The sequence below is a fragment of the Phocoena phocoena genome, chromosome 18 (assembly GCF_963924675.1).
Source record: "Phocoena phocoena chromosome 18, mPhoPho1.1, whole genome shotgun sequence".
Taxonomy (NCBI): domain Eukaryota; kingdom Metazoa; phylum Chordata; class Mammalia; order Artiodactyla; family Phocoenidae; genus Phocoena; species Phocoena phocoena.
In genome coordinates, this window is record NC_089236.1 from 5,437,963 (window position 1) to 5,458,622 (window position 20,660).

The 20,660-nt window shown below is 42.9% G+C and overlaps 1 protein-coding gene across 1 annotated transcript in view; it reads right to left on the reverse strand.

Moving 5' to 3' along the window:
* Window positions 1–20,660, reverse strand: part of FLT3 (fms related receptor tyrosine kinase 3) — a 53,713-nt gene that overhangs the window by 21,193 nt on the left and 11,860 nt on the right. The window contains exons 4-12 of the mRNA XM_065896328.1: window positions 19,895–20,010; window positions 16,014–16,143; window positions 13,791–13,918; window positions 13,325–13,464; window positions 13,075–13,228; window positions 11,904–12,072; window positions 2,202–2,305; window positions 1,424–1,532; window positions 979–1,157 (exon numbers count right to left, since the gene is read on the reverse strand). Coding sequence (XP_065752400.1) covers window positions 979–1,157; window positions 1,424–1,532; window positions 2,202–2,305; window positions 11,904–12,072; window positions 13,075–13,228; window positions 13,325–13,464; window positions 13,791–13,918; window positions 16,014–16,143; window positions 19,895–20,010 — 1,229 coding nt within the window. The remainder of the gene's footprint in view (window positions 1–978; window positions 1,158–1,423; window positions 1,533–2,201; window positions 2,306–11,903; window positions 12,073–13,074; window positions 13,229–13,324; window positions 13,465–13,790; window positions 13,919–16,013; window positions 16,144–19,894; window positions 20,011–20,660) is intronic.

Genomic DNA, 20,660 nt, shown 5'->3' on the forward strand with positions numbered 1-20,660 from the left:
AAGGAGCAGTGGATGAGAATTCCTGGTGGATACTGTAGCAGAATGCTCGCTACAGTGTCTCACATCCTGTCTGAGGAGCCTACAAGCCCTCTACTAATACGCTATCCCCACAGAAAATCAGGCCATGTTCATACAAAGAACGATTCCTTCCCAGAAAATTTTAAATGATTCTGAACCCATTTTAAAACATCATTTACTAGGGGTTTTAAGAATTACATCTATTTAAACCCACAGGATGTGAAAGTCAGATAAAAAAGATGTCCGTCTACTATATATAAACTAGATAAACAACACAGTCCTACTGTATAGCCCAGGGAACTATATTCAATATTTTGTAATAAACTTTAATGGAAAAGAATCCGAAAAAGAATGTATATATGTTTCTATAAAACTGCATCACTTAGCTGTACGTCAGAAACTAACACAACATTGTAAATCAACTCTACCTCAATTAAAAAAAAAAAAGAAATTTGTGTTCCCACTATGAAGCTGTCATACGAATGTGGGGAAGTTAGTTTGGGGACGCTGGTGATTTTGAACCCTTAGTGTAGGTGGTCAGGTTTCAGAATTGCTTAATTTAGGAGGGATCTAAATATCAAACCCAAAATGATAAAACGGGAAGCTAAAGGCAAATAAGGAGATTAACCAAAATGGAAAGTGGTAGAGACTCCAAACCACTAAATCTGTTTCCCTAGAGCTGGATTTCTTGGTAGATGTCCATTATGCTGGGAGCTTATTGCTCTACCCACATCACTTGAATTCGTGAGTCACAATGATGTCAGTGGAAGTCACTCTGCCCTTGAACTGCAAAACAGGTATGTTCAGGGGGGATTCTTGCCTGACTCAAAAAGCCTTCTCGTCTCACACACTGAACCTATACACTCTTGTAAAACTCCCCAGATAAAAGCGAACTACAGGGACTAACTTCTAGTAGGGAATTCCTGAAGGTGCTGTGTTACAACAGCAACTGTTGTCTACCTGGTGAGTTTAGAAGGATTGTTTCACAAGAGGTGCCGAGGGAATTGTATGCACAGCACTTCACCAGGAACCCTTTGACGGCCTCGCTCATGTTCAGGGTGCTGCTTGATATCCACTGTCCAAACACTTTTCTGTTGGCTTTTTTATTCCAAATTCCTTCTGTGATCTCTTCTGTGCAGCTGAAAGGAAACAGCAGACAGAATTTAGACGGGCGGGGCTGCCGTCGGATTGGAAGTGAGGGTTTCTCTAGTGGGGTCTACAAGAGACATCTATTTATAAGGTTATCCGAAACAATCTACGGCCATTTAGAATGATGGTCGACTCAGAAGGTAAGCATTTTAAATGCTTCATCGTTTCTTCTTAAACTGAATTCATAAGACACAGTCAACACGTCAGAGAGAGTTTGATGTTCTTCTAACACAAGAGGGGCCAGTGTCTTCATTACTTGGGAGACTTGTCTGAACACTTCTTCCAGGTCCAAGACGGTAACGGGTACCCGTCAGAGGAGCAAGAAGCCTGACTTGCCGATGCCTCGGCGAGCACTTGAGGTTTCCCTGTAGAAAACAACAGGGAAATCAAGCTCATGAAGTACAGTTCTTTCCAGAAAGGGTTTCAAAGTCAGCTTCATATAGGCTGCTCACGTACTCTACGCAGCTTGTGCTCCTGGGAGCGTGTCTCATGCAGGGTGACTCAAAGAGGGGGTCCTCTTTCCCCTTGTGTCACCTTTTGTGCAGGCAGCCCTGAACTTCTCTGGGGAGCACCCCCTTTTCCACTGCTAGACCCCTCCTGGAGAGAGCTCAGGTGTAGACCTCCATCTACTGAGCACCCTAAAATGAGTCTAGCTTCAGGAGAAGCACCTGCAAAATGGACTCTCATCTTTCTATGGACCAGAGAAACCAAGATTATTAGAAAAAACGAAATGGCAGGTAGTATGGCTTTTGGTCTTTCCTTAACAGGACCTTTCAAAGTACTAAAATCAATAAAGTCACACAGTAAAGCACCTTCAGAGAGGATATGGAATCAGCATCTTAGCTTCAAAGGATGAGTCCACAAAGAGATCTGCGTATCAACAAGCCAGTAGATATGAAAGTACAATTTCAAAGCACTTCGGCATGTCAAAACACTTTTGCAGCATTCCTTCCCTAAGCCATGGCTTATCTCTTTCTGATCCGGTACTAAGGAGTTACAAGCGTAAAATAAAATTTCTTGACAGTTTCACTTACTTCTTATATTCAGTGTGAACATTTTTGTGAACTGGGCGTCATCATTTTCTGCATGGAAGATATATTGTCCTGGCTGGTGTTTATGGTTGCAAAACTTAGATATGCTGTTGGAAAAAGAATGAAAGACAGACTTAGCCAGATTCTTTGAGGAGTTGTTGAAATGAATAATGGTGTGCATGGGAGTAAGTCTTCCTGAAGACACTCGCTCTCTCAAGTTCAGTGGACAGGGAGGTTCCCAGATGCTCTTGCTACTCAAAGTGTGGTCCACAAACAGGCAGCATCAGCCTTGGTATTATCTAGGAGCTTGCCAGAAATACAAAATCTCAGGCCCCACCCCAAACCTACTGACTACTCAGAGTCTGTATTTTAAGATGATCTCCGTGGAATTCACATGCACATTAAAGGTTGAGAAGCACTGATCTAGGCTGGAGCTGCTAAGAGAGACAAGAAGGTTCCGGCCCCTACTGTTACATACATTCCAGACTAGTCTGACTTCCTGGAAATATGGAAGAACCTTGGTAGGTGGCGGAGCCCATGGACCCCCCAGCTTCCTGAAAGGATAGCTCTCTGACATCGGTCCAAGGCAGGACCTATGACCAACCCTTGACTTACATAGTGATTGACAGTGATGGCGGCTCAAATCCACTGAGTACAGACGCGTTTGAGCGGTCTCAGCAGTCTCTAGTATCTACTTGGAGTGCTCATCTACCAAGCCTACCAGGTATATGGTATTGGGGATCACCCACCAATCCTAGCAGGTATACGGGATGGTGGATATTATAGGAGAGGTGGGGAAGCAAGGAGCTGGTGAATGTGCCTTCATGCATTGAAGAAATAGAAAAAAAACTTTCCCTTAGAATAAGAAAATCTAAGCCTTGTTCAGAAGATACTGAATTAGGCCACCTCTATATAGCCTACTTGAAGTAAAAAAGGAAAGAAAAAGTATGTATACACAGGAAATGTGAACAGGAGGAACTATGTAGGATGCAAAAGACCTATGAATACGGCTCCGGTCCTCAGAGATATCATAATCCAGGTGGGTGGACAAAACCTGCCTATGTGGAAGAGTGAAAGCATTAAACTGAAGGCCCGTAGAAGATCAAAGAAGGCAGAGGCCAGTGTCGTGAGAAAAGTTCAGAGGGCTTCATAGAAGCAGGAATTGAGCTAGGTCTTTAGAGGTGAGTTGGTTTTCATGAGAGAGTAAAGAAAAGACATCCAAGCAGGGGGCAACGGCAATGATTTAAGCCATGGGACAGGAACTCATAAGGCCACAAGGAGAGAAACGGGGAGGCTTCTTGGCTAGAGCAGAGGTGCAGGGTGGGATGGAGCAGAACAGAGGGCTAAATGGGCAGGGTGGCGCCAACTGATCTGGGACCTTGGAAAACAAGCCTAATTATTTCGACCTGACGGAGAAAGCAGGGAGGAGATGCTGTGGATTTCTGAGCAGGAGAGGAATGTTATGAATAGTATTTTAGTTTAGAGTGATGGCAGCAGGAAAGTTTATTGGGGGGAAGTCTGGAGGTAGCTGTTCAGGTAACCTAGGAAGTCATTCATTCATTCATGAATTCACTCATTCTTTCTCCTGTCAATGGTAGAGGCTATTCGTGGGAGGAATCGGGAATACAACAGTGAGTTAACAAAACTAGGTTTCTGTTCTCACAGAATTTACAGTTTGGTGGTGAAGGCAGACAGGTAATGAGCAGTTACGGTATAATGTGGGAAATCTTAGGAGAGGAGAAGTAAAAGTTCAGATTTGAGAGTTCAGACTGTGAAAAGATGAGTGTTGTCCAAGGCAGGGAGAATGGGGAGGGAGAGGAAACAGCCAACCCAAGAGGCACCAGGACAAAAAGAAACAGCAGGTGCTGGATTGGACGTGAAGCGGAAGGAGAGAACAGAGTCCCAGCTGATTCCTAAGAGTCCAACCGCACACCTAGCGATCAATAGAGAAGCTTTTGAGCCCAGGTTTATGTGACACCAATGTTCTGCATCCTTAACTCGGAAGCTTAAAGGTAATTCTGACTGTGTATAGTGATGGGAGATTTCATTTCCTATCAAGTGAGCACTGAACAAGCTTTTTGTTTGCCTTGTTAACAAGAAGGCTGAAAAAGCAGAAAGTGAAGTTTCTTTTTCTCTTCTTTCTTTTTTTTTTTTTTTTTTGCAGTACGTGGGCCTCTCACTGTTGTGGCCTCTCCCGTCGCGGAGCACAGGCTCCGGACGCGCAGGCTCAGCGGCCATGGATCACGGGCCCAGCCGCTCCGCGGCACGTGGGATCCTCCCGGACCGGGGCACGAACCCGTGTCCCCTGCATCGGCAGGCGGCCTCTCAACCACTGTGCCACCAGGGAAGCCCAGAAAAGGGAGATTCTTACCCTGACCTACTTCTGGACAGCCAGAAGGAACCGGCTGGTGAACTGGAAATGACAGAAAGATCGCGGGAAAGACAAATTATAACTTTAGGGAGAAAAGTAAGTACAGGTAAATGCGATTTCCAGACTTTATGAAGGCAGGGTTTAAGTGGTCCAAGAAGAGACAGATGTGAGCTTCTAAAAGGGAAAATGTAATTCTCACCAGACAATAGCCAAAGACCCTGAAAAGGAAGAAGAGAAGAGATAAAAAAGAAGCCAGTGTGCTAGCCAGGAACCATGCCAAAAGCACCAATCAATTTGATAAAGAAATTACCAGCTAATGAGAACCTACTGTATAGCACAGGGAACTCTACTCAATGCTCTGTGGTGATCTACATGGGAAGGAAATCCAAAAAAAGAGGAGATACATGTGTACATATAGCTGATTCACTTTGCTGTAAAGCAGAAACTAACACAACATTACAGAGCAACTATAATCCAATAAAGATTAACATTAAAAAAAAGAAATTACCTATACAACTATTGATTATCACGCAGACCAATCTGTTTTGTAAACGTTTTCCCTCCTAAGTCTTTTGTGCTGTCTGAATGGAGCATGACTTGCCATGGGATAGACAAGAGAGCATCTGAAACGTCCTCATTCTTCCAGGTAGGAAATCGGTCACAAAAATAGCCTGAACACAAAATGGAATATCGAGATCCTTCTCAACCGCCTGTCTTCCTGTTTATGGCAGTTAACCCCAGCAAAAGCAACAACTGCATCGCCGACCCTCCCCTGGAAATTCCAAGGGGACTAACCGATTAGTACCAGGGAGTTGCAAGCTTCCTTTTTCCCTGGGGTTTTTCTGAAAATGCCCAGCAGCCATGAGATGGGAGATCAGGAAACTGGAGTTCACAGTTGAAGTATCTTTGGTGACTAAGAAGATGTGTTCTCATTACAACTATGAGAAGGGATTTCTCCTCTGTTACAAGCAAAATGCAGGTGATTTTTCTATTCCATTTAGCGCCCAGAGCTGGGGAGTTGAAAAGGGGCAGGTCTTTCCAGCAGCTCAGGGAGTAACTTCACTATAAAAAATGCATTATTCAAAGAGCAAGGGATGATAAAAGTCAAACCAGAAAACAGGGAATAATAAAGCACAGACTGGGGAAGCTGGGAGCTTCTGAAACTGGAGAGTGAAGGGCTGGCAGGAGCGAGTGACTTTACCCGGCACTGGGAGGTCCCCATCAGCAGATCCTGCCCCCTCAGACTGCAGGACATGGAGGGGGTACAGCCTGGCTGAAGTTGAACCCAGTCTGCACACATTTCTGTCCAGAGTTAAACGAAGAAAGCCGGGCAGGGGGCAGGAGAGGTGCTGATGACTTTATATCAATCTACTTAATACCATGCTCATTTGTATTTTATTTCAGGGGAGCCCACAAGCCTGGGGAAGTATTACATAATCATTAAAAACCCAAGAGCGAAGCACAGCACATCTCTTAAGGCAGCACACTTTTCTTTTTAAATAACCAAAGCACATGCCTGCTCTTCTGTTTTCTTACACACTAGGTATGAGAATCTCACACTTTTGAAATGAGCTGGTGTCAAAAGGCAGTACCAGAGTGATGGTTAAAAACACAGGCTTTGCAGACAACTCTGCCATTGCCCGGTGGTGTGACCGTGGGCAAGTCACTGAGTCTCTCTGTGCTTGTTTCCTCATCCGTAAAACGAAGATAGTATCTACCTTTTATGGTTGTTAGAGGAGAAGTTTTTGTTGAGTTTTTATTAAAACGGTTTTGTATAAACGGCTTATAACAGTGCCTAGTAAACACGATAAATGTGTTAGATTGTCATTACTATGAGGCTTATGAAGTCCGGCAATCATTTTGAATAAAAAAGACATTTAGAACCTTTACTCTGGGGTATACATTAAGTGAGAAAATCACATTAAAATAAAGATGCAAAGAAAAAAAAAAAACTAAAGTAAATGCCCATCAACAGGAGTTAGTCAAAATAAAATTTTCTAAAAAGAAGAATACTGTGTCACCATAAAAGTGGTAATGTAAATAAGGTAAGCCATTAAAATGATAATATAAATAATAATAATGTACTTATTAACACAGCAAGAGATGAGATTTTTAAAGTGAAAAATCAGGTGACAAATGGCACAATTAATTTCCCGTTTGTACAAAAACCTATACTCATATGTTTCTATCATGGTGGTTACAAAGTCTGAAATATAATTCCTGGTGGTGGAATTATGGGTGTTATTTCTTTTTTTTTTTTTTTTTTTTCCGGACACGCAGGCTCAGAGGCCATGGCTCACGGGCCCAGCCACTCCGCGGCATGCGGGATCTTCCCGGACCGGGGCACGAACCCGTGTCCCCTGCATCGGCAGGCGGACCCTCAACCACTGCGCCACCAGGGAAGCCCTATTTCTTTTTTTTTTTTTTTTTAAAGGCAATTTCACAAAATAAGAGTGAATGAAAGGTATTGACTTTGCCCTAGGTGTAGAGCAAGTAGCATAGCCTGTTTCCATATTTAATAAAATGAGATGATGGGGATCAAATGAGATAATCCGTATAAAGGACTCTGCACATCGGCACCTGGTAGGGCTCAAAGAAGTTTCTTTTGGTCTCAGTGAGGCTTCATGATGTGGTTAGTATCTTACAATTGAAGGGGCAGGGTTTGGTTGGAGGTTCCGCTATTTACCTCTATTAACCACTATTTACGGTCCCCAAACGTCTTTCCTTCCTTTCTGTATACATTCAGGGCTCATCTCCTTCAGGGAACTAAAAAAGTTCTCCTAAAGAAGCTCAATACACTCCTGTAATCACATATCATTTATCGACTTGAGAGTTTGCTTTTCTCTTTGTCCTAAGAAGAAATATGTCTCACCACCCAGAACCCAGACTCCACCACACCACTGGTACCAATAAGTGCTCAGTTAATGCCTGTTGTGGGCAGAACTTCGACTTGGTAGAGTTGGGAAATTAAATATTTCAGGGAAAAAAGAAAATACAGGGACTGGGCATGCCTCAGGAGACTCTTTCAGAAGAACTTACTTAAATAATTATAACATCCTAATAAGTCGTTTTGTGTGTGTGTGTGTGTGTGTGTGTGTGTGTGTGTGTGTGTGGGTGGGTGTGTTTAACTGTGAAACTAGGAAAAGCTAAGGCAGATTTGTTTATAAGTAAGTCTACAGAGATAGAAAATTAGGCAAACTAAAAGATGAAATATTCTAGAACCTTTTCCCAAGACCAGGCTGTCAGGATTTCATAAAATGTAAACACATAAAGGGAAGCCCTGATAAACTTTGGTGTAATATTTGAGGAAGTAAATTGGAGAAACGAAGCTGTGAAGGTGGGGAAGCTGTAAGATTTCTGGCACACATGCTCTGACCACACCAAAGCTTTTTCAGTAGTACTGTTATTACACAGACCTTTCGGTTACAAATAAAAACTGGTGTCACTTTGCTTTTAAAGTCCTCTCTTGCCCCAGGATGAAAATACTGTACTTCATAAACAAAATTCAGTTTGACTAAATTGTTGAACCTAAGTGATGGGTAAAGGATGCTCACTGTGCTATTCTTTTAGTTTATTAGTAAATTTGGAACTTTTTATGATAAAAGATTGAAAAGAACTCAGGTTAGAATTTAGTCTGCATCCCCTATCACAACACAGAGCCTCATGTGGAGAGCAGATGACATGTAGAGCACTTGTGCTCAATATTTTTGTAGTTGATCTTTCTTTTTCTTTAATTAATTTTTATTGGAGTAGACTTGCTTTACAATGTTGTGTTAGTTTCTGCTGTACAGCAAAGTGAATCAGCTGTACATATACATATATGCCCTCTTTTTTGGATTTCCTTCCCATTTAGGTCACCACAGAGCATTGAGCAGAGTTCTCTGTGCTATACCCACAGAGGTTCTCAGTAGTTATCTATTTTATACATAGTATTGTATATATGTCAATCCTAATCTCCCAATTCATCCCCCACCCCTGTAGTTCATCTTTTATTCAACATTTTGAGCATCTTTTTCATGATGAAGGAGGTTCCATCTCACCTTGGCATTGCCACCTTGGCAAGTGGCCCATCACACCCAGTACATCGTTATCACCAATTAATACTGTAGTTCTTCAGGAACTTTTTAAATAAAATAAACACTGAGTGATAGGTGTTGTGGTGAGTGCCATGTGCTAGGTGTTGTGGTGAGTGTCATGGTCCTTGCAGTGCAAAGAGTATGCCACTGACTTATCTTTGGCCCAGGCTATGCACTTTGAGTTGCTTTCTAGGGGTGATGATGAATTCATTCATTTACTCAACAGCTGTTGACTGCACGAGGCATTGTACAAAGACAGAGAAATGACAGCACCAATCCCAACGGAGGTTATGAGCTCACTGTTGGGATTCAACACAAAAAGAGGTTAACTTTGAATGAGAGGTACACATCACTATAGAAATCAGGACCTGCCCTGATTTATTCATTTAGCTACCTCCAGAAGATAACTACTTGGGGTCAGGGGTGCAGAGTATGATCATGGGATGAAACAAGATTAACTAGCCCACTAGATTGCTCCGAGACCCATAGATCAGAGACACAGTCCTCTAATTAGTGAGTCTGTCAAACCTTAAGAATTGTGCCAGATGTCACCAGCACAAGTAGCAATGACCTCCCAGGTGGCCCCTGGCACTTAAATGTGCCTGTATAACTTGAGGGGCTTGGGGGGAGACATCACCTTATTCACACTTGTAGCCCCTTACGGCATTGAGACCATCAAGAAGACATTGAAGGAATATTTGTTGAACTAAATTGAATTGATCCTCTATCTCTTTGAATCAGGTTCAAAAGAGAATCCTGTAGAACTAAGAGCTTCTCTGACAGGGGGTCACAATACAAAGAAGGATGGGGAAAGTGACAGCACTGACATCCTGAACACAGGTAGTCAACTCAACTAACAGGAGAGGGGCTGACCCCCTGCCTTCTACTTTCAAAAGTTTGATGGTTCAGCATAAGGGCTTATGACAATGGGGTGACCCCTCCAAGGCAGTGGTTCTCAACCCCAGGCAATTTTTTCTCACCAGGGGACTTCGGCAATGTCTGGAGGTATTTTTGGTTGTCACAACTTGGGGTAGTGGTGCTACTGACATCCAATGGGTGGAGACCAGGGACGTTGCTAAACATCCTATCATGCATAGGAGACCGGCAGAATGAAGAATTACCCGGCCCAGGATGTCAACAGCCTGCTGTTGGGAATCCCTGAATTAGGGGACTATGTGTCCGTCCAAAGGTTGCTTTCTTAATTACTTGAAAAATGAATGCTTCGAACATTAGGAGGTTTGGGTGAGAGGGCAGACGATGCCATGCAAACCCTGTGTTACAGCTCTTCTTAAAAAAGCAAACAAGGATCAGTCACAAATCACTTTGGGATATAGAACAGCGCAGTCATCAGGAAACAAACAGAAGAATCAAGATGAAAAGAGCTTACTCTGACTCTTCACCTAGACCCGTGCTATCCAATAGGAATATAAACAAGCCACTTCGGGCTCCCCTGGTGGCGCAGTGGTTAAGAATCCGCCTGCCAATGCAGGGGACATGGGTTCGAGCTCTGGCCCGGGAAGATCTCACATGCCGCGGAGCAACTAAGCCCGCGTGCCACAACTGCTGAGCCTGCACTCTAGAGCCCGTGAGCCACAACTACTGAGCCAGCGTGCCACAACTACTGAAGCCCGCACGCCTAGAGCCCGTGCTCCGCAACAGGGGAAGCCACCACAATGAGAAGCCCGTGCACCACAACGAAGAGTGGCTCCTGCTCGCCGCAACTAGAGAAAGTCCGCGCACAGCAACGAAGACCCAACACAGCCAAATATAAATAAATAAATAAAATTTATGGAAAAAACCCAAACAAGCCACTTATGTAATTTTAAAGTTTCCAATTAGCTATCTAAAAAGTAAAAAGGAGTAAATGGTAATAATAGATTTTATTTAACTCAATATATCTAAAATATTGTCATTTTAACATAAAATCAAGACAAAAATTATTGAGGTATTTTACATTTTGTTTGTCATACGAAGGCTTCAAAATCTGCTGTGCATGTTCCAGCCACACAACATCTCCATTGGGACCAGCTGCATTTCAAGCTCCCAATAGCCATATGTGGCTGCCAGCTACTGTACCGCACAGCACAGATCCAGACCCGTGATGGGAATCACCAGAGGTTCTCATTAACAATGTGGAACCTGGGGGGACTTCCCTGAGTCCAGTGGTTAAGACTCCGCGCTTCCACGGCAGGGGGCGTGGGTTCAATCCCTGGTCGGGGAACTAAGATCCTGCATGCCAAGTGGTGCAACCAAAAAAAATAAAAGAAAAATGCAGAATCTGGGATTGCGCCTCAATTTTAGTTCAGCATGTTTGGAATGGGAGTCAGGAATCCACTGGCTCTGATTCAGTGATTCAGCTGATTCCTTTACAGTGGTTTATGGACCCATTATTGAGCATCAGTGATGGACTCTCGACCACTGACTCGCTGGAGAGATGACTGGTACCTCTCAGCTCATTGTCTATCCTGAAACCCTGTTACCTAGGATTAGTTTTAAGAGATAAGGGGTATCACGGCTATAGGAAATACAAGGAAGAGCTGGTTTTTTTGGGGGGGAGAGAGATAAATTAGGAGTTTGGGATTAACATATACACACTTCTATATGTAAAATAGGTAAACAACAAGGACCTATTATATAGCACAGGGAACTGGACTCAGTATCTTGTAATAACCTATAATAGAAAAGAATCTGAAAAAGAATATATATGTATGTATATATGTATAAATGAATCACTGTGCTGTACACTTGAAACTAACCCAACATTGTAAATTAACTATACTTCCATTAAAAAAAAAAGAGACTTCCAAAGAGAAACTTGACTGCAGTTGGACAAATCCCCAGGAAAATAAGATTTTCCTTCAGCACTCATCACTGGGCTATTTCTGCATTTATTTTTGAAAACTTAAATCAACACACCTATAGGTAGTGTTTTCCTGTTTTTAAGGGGTTTTACTTCCTCAGTCATCTGCAAATGGGCTGAGAGAGGCTCCGTGTACCAATAGCATGTACTCTCAAATGGGAAGTAGCAATCTGGTGACTCAGAAAATGCCAGACTCAGACTGATATGATCCTTTCCATTTTTCGTGCGGTGGGTTACACTATCTGAACTGATGAAAGCGCTGTTACCGTGTCCTCACATCTGCCGTTTGCTTTCTCGCCTTCAGTGTCAACGTCACAGCACATAAACTTATAATACAAAACCGCTCTTCTCGAGGGCAACCAGAGAGCGATGATGTGTCCCGGGCTGAGTTTGCTCACCTGTACCCGTCATCCAGGCCACTTTGCTCACAAGGAAATGCTTTTCGAGAGAAGGTCCACGTACATCTGATTTGTGGGTATGCTTTAAACCTGACAGAAAAACAAAACTCTTCATACTGGTCAATTTCATAATCTTCACTTGATTTGGAAGCGTTTATAAATCCCTTTTCTGTTAAAAAAAATGCATTTTTAAGTTAGATAATGAGATTCATATGGAGGAAATATATTGAGAGGATAAATAAATTTTTATTCATCAGTTTTATGCAAGAAAACTCAGATTTGATAGTTTAACAAGAAACGCAGGAGTCCTGTCCCCATTGATAAGCCTGAGCATGTCACCTTCTGATTCCTCTCAGCATTAGATGCAAATAATTGACACTCTTCCCAAAGAAATGTATAAGTAAACCTATAGATTTTGCTGACAAGTTCAAGGGCTTGAAGGGCTTCCCCCAGCCTGGCCAACCATGGACACAGAGGGGCCCACTGACAATCCCTGTCCTCAACCAAAACGGCCCCCTCGCGACACATTCCGCATAAAATAATCTCAGGTCACAAATAGAATAGTCTAGCCGGAGATATTCACAAGGTTTCCCTATGGAACACTTCCTTATTAGTTGAGTAAGAGAATCCCTTCACTTCTTAGCATTTTCATGATGGCCGAAGGCTGCCACCTACTCCGAGATTACGTAAAGCGTGATTATTGTCAGATCCTACAGAGCTCACCCAAACTTCCATGCATCTAAGTGCGTGTCCCACCCTCTCGGCCATTGCGTTCTACCCTTGAGAGGCAGTTCTCAGGTAGCTCTTAGAACAAGTGCTTAATAAGGGTCGAGTCTGTATCTGGTTCTCTGCCAGGTCTGGGAGTATAGGATAGAAGGGATTATTCCTGTCCTTAGGAAACTTCCAGCCTACTGGAAGACAAAAATCCACAAACAGAGGGTCACATTACAACGTGCTACCTGCAAAGACAGTGGCATTCAGGCGGGCTTGGTTTAACCAGGAGAGGATAGGAAGGGGCAGCTTGTACTTACAAAACTCCCCTAATTCGGTTTCTTTCTCAGCTTTTTGATACTGACAGTATACTGAAAGCAGAATTTGCAGTACCTGCCCTACATTCCACACTAAAACAACTGAACACGTGAGTACAGGTTACGTGCGCAGCCCGCATTACCTAGGACGGTGACCAAAGCTGATTTACTGGGATGCTCTGAAGAGCAGCAGGTGTAATAGCCAGTGTCGTCTCTTCCCACTGATGATACAAAAGCAAACAGAATCCGTATCATAGTTCTGTTTGTGGAATAGGTACTCATCTCAAAGTAGCTGCCCTAGATTTTAATAAAACAGAGTTTGAATGGAGTGATTTCCACCTGGACTCTTGGTTCATTTTTCTGCATTTTTGGGATGGAAGCTCATCCTCTCACCTCTTCCAGTGCTTTATTCTCTAATTCCCAGCTGAGCCCGAATCCGTGGTTTACATGAACAGCTTTGCACCTTATCCATAAGGGTTCCCCTACTTTAAGAAATAATTGTGGCGGTGTGGTCTGAGGAGTTTGGTTTAGATCTAGAAGATGAAAACACCCCGGGTAAGAAAAATAGTGATTTTTTTTTTAACTCATCACAAAATATATCCTGAAAATTCTGCAGAACAAAGATTTTGATGGTATCTCAAATGTTCCCAACCATCTCAAAATAAGAGTCTTTCAGAGACCGACAAGGCTCTTATGAAGAAATGAGCACTCACAGAAATCTAAATATTACACTGGAAATGGCCTGAAGGAGCTATAGACTTTTTGAAATTGGGTAAGGACCTAAGGGGTGATGATTAGTCCCAGCTCATCTCTAAGGAACAGTCACTGAGAACAGAACGACATGATACTATGGTCTTACCAATAGTGAAGAGTTTCGTACATTCCCTGCCCAGCTCATTTCTTGCACAGCACCGTATGTCTGTTCCAAATAACTCATGGAGTACACTTGCCTCCTTTGTAATGACAGCTGGACTTTCTCCTTTACAGCTGCAATTAAAAAATAAATGTCAGTACCATTTTTTTTTTTTAAGATTCCATATATAGGGGTTAGCATATGGTATTTGTTTTTCTCTTTCCGACTTACTTCATTCTGTGTGACAGACTTTGGTGCTTTGCGATGACCTAGAGGGGTGGGATAGGGAGGGTGGGAGGGAGGTTCAGGAGGGAGGGGATATGGGGACACGTGTACGCATATGGCTGATTCACTTTGGTGTACAACAGAAACTAACACAGTGTTGTGAAGCAATTATACTCCAGTAAAGATCTATTAAAAAAATAAATATCAGTTGACTAAACATCTTTTAAAATTACAAATGAATGTTCAGGAGAAGAACCAAATTAAAGGTTCTAGATTTTAAGAGGCTGATAAGAAAGCAAAGACAGGAGCAGGTCACAAGGCAAACCAATTCACAACTAGTTAGTAATTCCTCATCTCACCCAATTAGAATAGAGTGAGAATCTAGAGAGAATCACATAATAAAACAGTTTAAAAGGCTTTGTGTTTGGTGACTTCTTGGTTGTTAAAGAGAGAGGAAGAATGGAAGAACTGAGAAAAGACAGAAAAGGGGGAAAAAAGAGAAAATGGAGAAAAGGAAAAGCATGATTAGGTTTTAATACAGCTTAACAAGGTGTAGGTATGCTTTCTTTGAAGCTCTGAAAAGGACAACCAGTGAGAGGGAGAGAGGCCACAGTTGCAAATGTCCCGAGTCCCCGGAGCTCACAGAGGAGAGGGCAGTGTCACTTGAGGGGTGTCAGCCACATCTCGGGATTTGAGGGACCACCTCCCCTCTCCCGCCTCCTTAACCATCACCTTTCCCAAAGCAGATACGGCTATTGGACTCTGTGTATAGTCACATTTCTTCTCTTTATCACTTTAGTCAAATGTATTCTCGTCTTTGTTTATGCATTACTCCTTGAGTTTTTTTTTAAATTATAAGACAACAATAACTATGTTTATTTTGGAAAATCCAGAAAAACCCAAAGAAAAGAATATTAAATTGCCCATATTCCTACCACCAAGAGATAACAACGGTTACTATTTTGCTGTGTGTAGCTTTCTAATCTTTTTCTTTTCTGTGCACGTGTGACGTATATATCTATAGGTAATCTCTTTTTCTTGTTCGTTTAAAATTTGGGATCCGCTCATATTATTTGGTAACCTGATTTTTCACTTTTTCTCCTTCTCTTTAGTTCCCTTTTTCAATAAAAGTTGTTTGGTAAATTTTAACTGGTTCAAATGGCATGAACCGTTACTTTGTGAACACTTAGCTATGACACATGAAAAACAGAAGTGAACATTTATATGGTTCTTACTACCTGCCAGGCACTGTTCTATGTGCTTCACATGTACCAGTTCATTTACTCATCAGAGCGATTGTATTAAGGTAAGTACTGCTCCCACCCGCATTCTTCTGATAGGCGGGGAGGGGTTAACTAACTTGCCCAAGGCCACACAGGTATAAGCAAAGCAGGGTTCAAACCCAGGCAGATTCTACATCCCTAAACAATCGTATTAAACCGCTCTTCCAGAGTAAACATCATAATCACAAATTAAACATTTATTCACAGGGAGTTTCTTACTTATAGGGAATTATACACTAAAAGCTGGACCTTTCTTTTTCCCCAACCAAATGCTCAGGGAGTCGACAATCGTGTAACTTAAAAGGGCTTTTATTCGTGTCATGTGATATCCAGGGAGGGTCCTACAGGTCAGTGACGTGACAGACGAGGCGCTCCAAAGGGCTCGTCACTAAGGTGTCCCCCACCATCCTCCCTGGGAAGCCCACACCAATCATTCTTTAAAAAGCCAACGTTTCCTGGGCTTCCCTGGTGGCGCAGTGGTTGAGAGTCTGCCTGCCGATGCAGGGGACACGGGTTCGTGCCCCGGTCCGGAGCCTGTGCTCCGCAACGGGAGAGGCCACAACAGTGAGAGGCCCGCGTACCGCAAAAAAAAAAAAAAAAAAAAAGCCAACGTTTCCTGTTAACAGGGTGATAAATTGTACAGGCAGTACGATGTCAACTATATTAGAAAGAGACCGAAAAAGTAAAGTCATAAAAGCAGTTCTCTCTCCACATGTCATACCTGTCACTCTGTGAATCGCAGAACACCCATTCCACGGTTGGTTCTGGAATGCTCTCCGAGATGCAGACCAGGGCATCCTGATTTTCCATTTTTCTAAAGTAAGGTCTCCTTAACGTGTAAAGCAGTGTATCTAAAGCATCATAAATTATTAACGTTTTAATATTAAAAATGCTTCATATTATAAACATTAAAAAAAAAAACTGTCTTAGCAACCTCCTCAAAAGAAGAATTCTGCACCATTAAGAAAAGTTAACCTTTCGTGCCGTAGCGGTGTCTTCTGCTCCACTCCAAATAGATATAATAACATATCCCTCCTCACCAATATATTAAATTCAACTCTGGCTGAAATGCTAACTTTAGCATTTATTCTCGTAGCTAATGTCTTTGGGTATTTCACGAATCCGAAGACAACTAATGTTTAGTGGAGTGAAGCCACGTAAAAACACAAATATCAATATGCATGGGAAAAAGAAAAGTAGAAATAACATAAAGTTTATAACACATACTTATATAGTTTAAGACCCAACTTTCTTCCCATAATTTTATCTAGAACTAGGCAGAAATATAGTAGGATGGAGGTAGAATTGGAACAGAGTTGAGAGGCTTGGCTTAGCCTCCTGTTCACATTGGACCCTCACACCTCTCCCCTCGCCCCTTCTCCCCCTCCCCCTCCCTTCACATATAAACTCTCTGCTTCTGCTCGGACCCCTTAGGAACAGGAGTTCATGACCGCCCAGAGTCGATCCTCCCATTTTTCAACAAACCATTTTTTTTTTCCAAAGAAAGTTTCCCGTGCTAAATTTCAATCTTCCTCCTTATAATAAATTCTGTTTTAAAATAGTATCTAATACTTTATATATATGTATATACATAGCAAAGAATATATGACGAGTTAATTTTGAAACATAATAATAAAAACGAATACCCGTGGACCCATGCTCAACTTAATAACCAGAATAATGACAAATATCTTTGAATCTACTTTTGTCCTGCTTCTCCTTGTCTCTCAAGCCTAGGTTAACTTTATCCTGAATTTCCTGTTTATCATTCTCATACTTTCACACATATTTCACCACATAGATGTGTGGCCCTAAACAATACACTGGTTTGTTTTGTTTGTTTTTGAGCTTCAACATACGGCATCGCTCAGTATGCAGTCTTTCACAACTTCAGTTTATGTTTTTAAGATTCATCCATGGTTTTGCATGTAGCTATGCTTCATTCATTTTGCTACCACTACATTGCGTTCCATTGGTGGATATATCACAATCTATCAGTCCATTTTCTTGCAGTGGACATTTGGGTTGTTTCCTGTATTTTGTATCACCAACAACGGTGCTATGAACATTCTGTGCATTCCTAGTGAGGCAGGTGTGTAAGTTTCTTTACAGTGTACCTAGGAGTGCAACTGCTGGTCCATATAGTGTGAGCACTTCTGCTTTACACATAATGACAATTTGTTTTCAACAATCTCCTGGGTATAAAATGGTATCTCACTGTGGCCCTAATTTGCATGTCTCAGTTATTAATTTAATATGTTTACTGACAATAGTGAAATGCCTACTCGTGTCTTTTGTTAATTTTTCTACTGGTTTTTTTCTTATTGATTTATAGAAGTTCTTTACCTATTATGACTATTCATCCGTTGTTGATTATGTGACTTCCAAACATCTTTTCCCATTTTCTGGTAGTTTTTACTTTCTCTCCCTGTAATTGCTGACCATTGGTCCCAATTTTACCCTCTAGAGCAATTTTTTATTTAAAGTGAAGTTTGCTGCCACATGAAAATCCTTCAAATATTTAAAATCAAATGCGGAGGTCAAGGGATATCATTATCATCGAAGGCATTTTAACTAGTTAGCCCAGGTTTCCTGACTCATGCCAGAAGGGTTTCCTCTACGTTACACTGCAATCAATCTTCTTCTCTCCTCAAACATATTTCCTTCTCTCTGCTAAACATTCTTAATTCCCTCAGCTGCTCCCAATTCAAGGAATTCTAAGATCTTCACTATGCTGGTTGCTCTGTTTTGTCAATATTCATCTGAAAAAACTGTAGAACCGAAAAGAGTAATTTTCCACTAATTTCCTTAACCCAGACATTACATTTTCATGAACGCTGCCAAGGTTCAGATTTCCTTTTTTAGCAACCATGCCATACTGTTGGTTAATAGTGAACTTGTGGTTCACTAAACCCTTTCCTCTTTTTCACGTTGACTGTTGCCAAGTCTACCCCACCTGATTTTTTTTGAATCCCACCACCCAGCAGCACGTTAAAAACAGTTACAACTTACTTGAATGATTGTTGTACTATTTTTACATTGTAAATCTTAAGTGAAAAGAAGTTACCCTAAATAAAGAGAGCAGATGCCCAGTTATTTTATACAAATTCAAGTATAAACACTTGACAAAAAAAAAAGAGAGAGAGAGAGAGAGAGAGAGCAAGAAATCTCTTATTCTCTTCCAACCTGAGGATTTACTGTCCCACAGAGCGGGGTCGGGGACTGGGGAGGGGACAGGGAAAAAGACCAAAATCAAAGAGAAACAAGAGGTACCTCTTGACTTCTGACCTTCTAGGGCTCTGGTCCTATAGATATCAGAGTAACTGAAAGGCTTTTCAAAACAAATGTTGACCGATTTTGACTTTGCTGGGTTTCTGCCCGACAGGCTGACTTTGGAACCTAACACCCTGTCCCCAGCCCTGGTCAGATGACACCTGTGGGAATCGCAACGGCCACGAGTGCTCTTCTGTTCGCAGCTCTGAGTGCGAGACCCAGTGCAGTGTGGCCCAGAGTGTGGACCTGGCCACGCTCGGCCTCGGGCTGTCGTGCCCGTTTCCATACCTCTCAGCAAGCCGTTCACCTGCGATGGTGGGTGCAGAACAGCCTCGGCCAAGGGGAGCCGTGGTTCCCCCTGAGCCCCGCACCTCTGTGGGCTGGACACACGTGCACCACAGCCTCCGCCTGGCAAGACACACCAAGGCGTAGCCTGGGAGCTTGCTTTAAAATGGTTAAACCCAGAGTTTCTGGAGCACTGCCCTGGCCCCTAAAGGCAGCGGGACCCATGTGAACGCCTCCACCGCTAGTACCCATTTGTCATGTGGGGTAAAGCAGCCAGTGGGTACAGGGCTGAGTCCACACAACCGCAGGCCTGCGCGTAAGTGGGCGGAAAGAAGGAGAAGCCAGGAGACACGCAGATGGTGGTTCAGCCAACTGCACAGCTGCTTCCCTGGGTGAGAACTTCCGCGTTGTTCCTGATGGTTTGCGTAGCGATCTGGTGTTTGTATGAACACAGGAGCCGCCAGGTCCATGTGGTTATTTAAATGGAATTTTTAATTGATCAAAATGAAAACTTTGGTCACGCTGGCCACATTTCAAGTGTTCACCAGCCACATGTGGCCAGTGGCTACCTTACTGGACAGAGCAGACATTCTCATCACCTCAGACCGCTCTGTTGGATAGCTCTAAGCTCTTGAAATCCTGAGGTGTGTATGGGTATCCCCATTTTACAGATCCGAACACTGAGGCTCAGAGAGACTACGTGACCTGCCCAAGGTGGTCGTATCAGACCCAGAATAAGAACTCAGGTCTTCTGACTCCACGGTCAAAATGCTTTCCACTTCTTTCCTGTCATCCATCCGTGGCTGAAAAAAACGGGGAGCCGGAAAATACAGGGTGCCCTGGGTTCGGAAAAGCATTCACTCTCACCGTCCGTGGGTCACTTCAGGATCTCAACAGGTGACGGGGCGGTTGAAGTGAGTTCAATTAATTCAACTACGTATTGAGGGAAACCTGGCTCGTGTGTCTGGGGAAGCCGGTAAGAGCTCTTGGGTTCTAACTGCTCCTTTAGAATATTGAGGGTACCGAGTAGCAAACAGCACTTACTTCTTATACTCACTGTAAACAATACTGTATAATTGGTGGCTTCACTCTGAATAAAAAGTAGGTATTCTCCAGCCTGGGTTTCTGTCATTTTCAAAATGACCATGGAGACAACTCCTCTGAAACACAAGAAAGAGAACTGGTTAATCTGGAAAACGTGTGAAACAAAAACCCTCGAATTTCACACTGAGTCAGAAGGTGGCTGGGCGCCTCTGGTCCACCTCGGTGGAGAACGCAGCTCCTGTCCTGTGCCGGCGCTCAGCCTGGGCCTTGTTAGCTTCACCTTGACCTTTATCCAGTCCCTCCCTTGGGAGTGAGCACCTTCACCTCATGCTGCCCAAGCCCCTCGGAGGGAAAACTCCTACCAAAAACGTATAGACTTGGTGGGACGCCCTCCTTGGCAGTAGTGGACCATTCCTGCCAATGACAAACCATCCTCCACAGGCGTATCTGCCGGCCACCCGGCCACCAGCCGGCGTGCCCCACGTGCAGAACCAGATGACGATACAAGCAAGACTCACTGACATCAAGAACAGTCCGTTTTGTGCCCCCCTCCCACCCCCTCTAGAGGAAAGAATTCAAGCAAAATCAGACACAAAGCATTTTCCTTTGAGGTAGTAATTACACTGATATATCACAAAGGAGAGAAGTCTCAATGTGAGTATTTCTAACTTTTCAGATACTTGGTAAAGATAAATTTGGCTAGGGGCATTCTCTTCAAAGAAACAACTTTGATGTGTGTTTGGTGATATCTGTCCTCCTTAGAGCT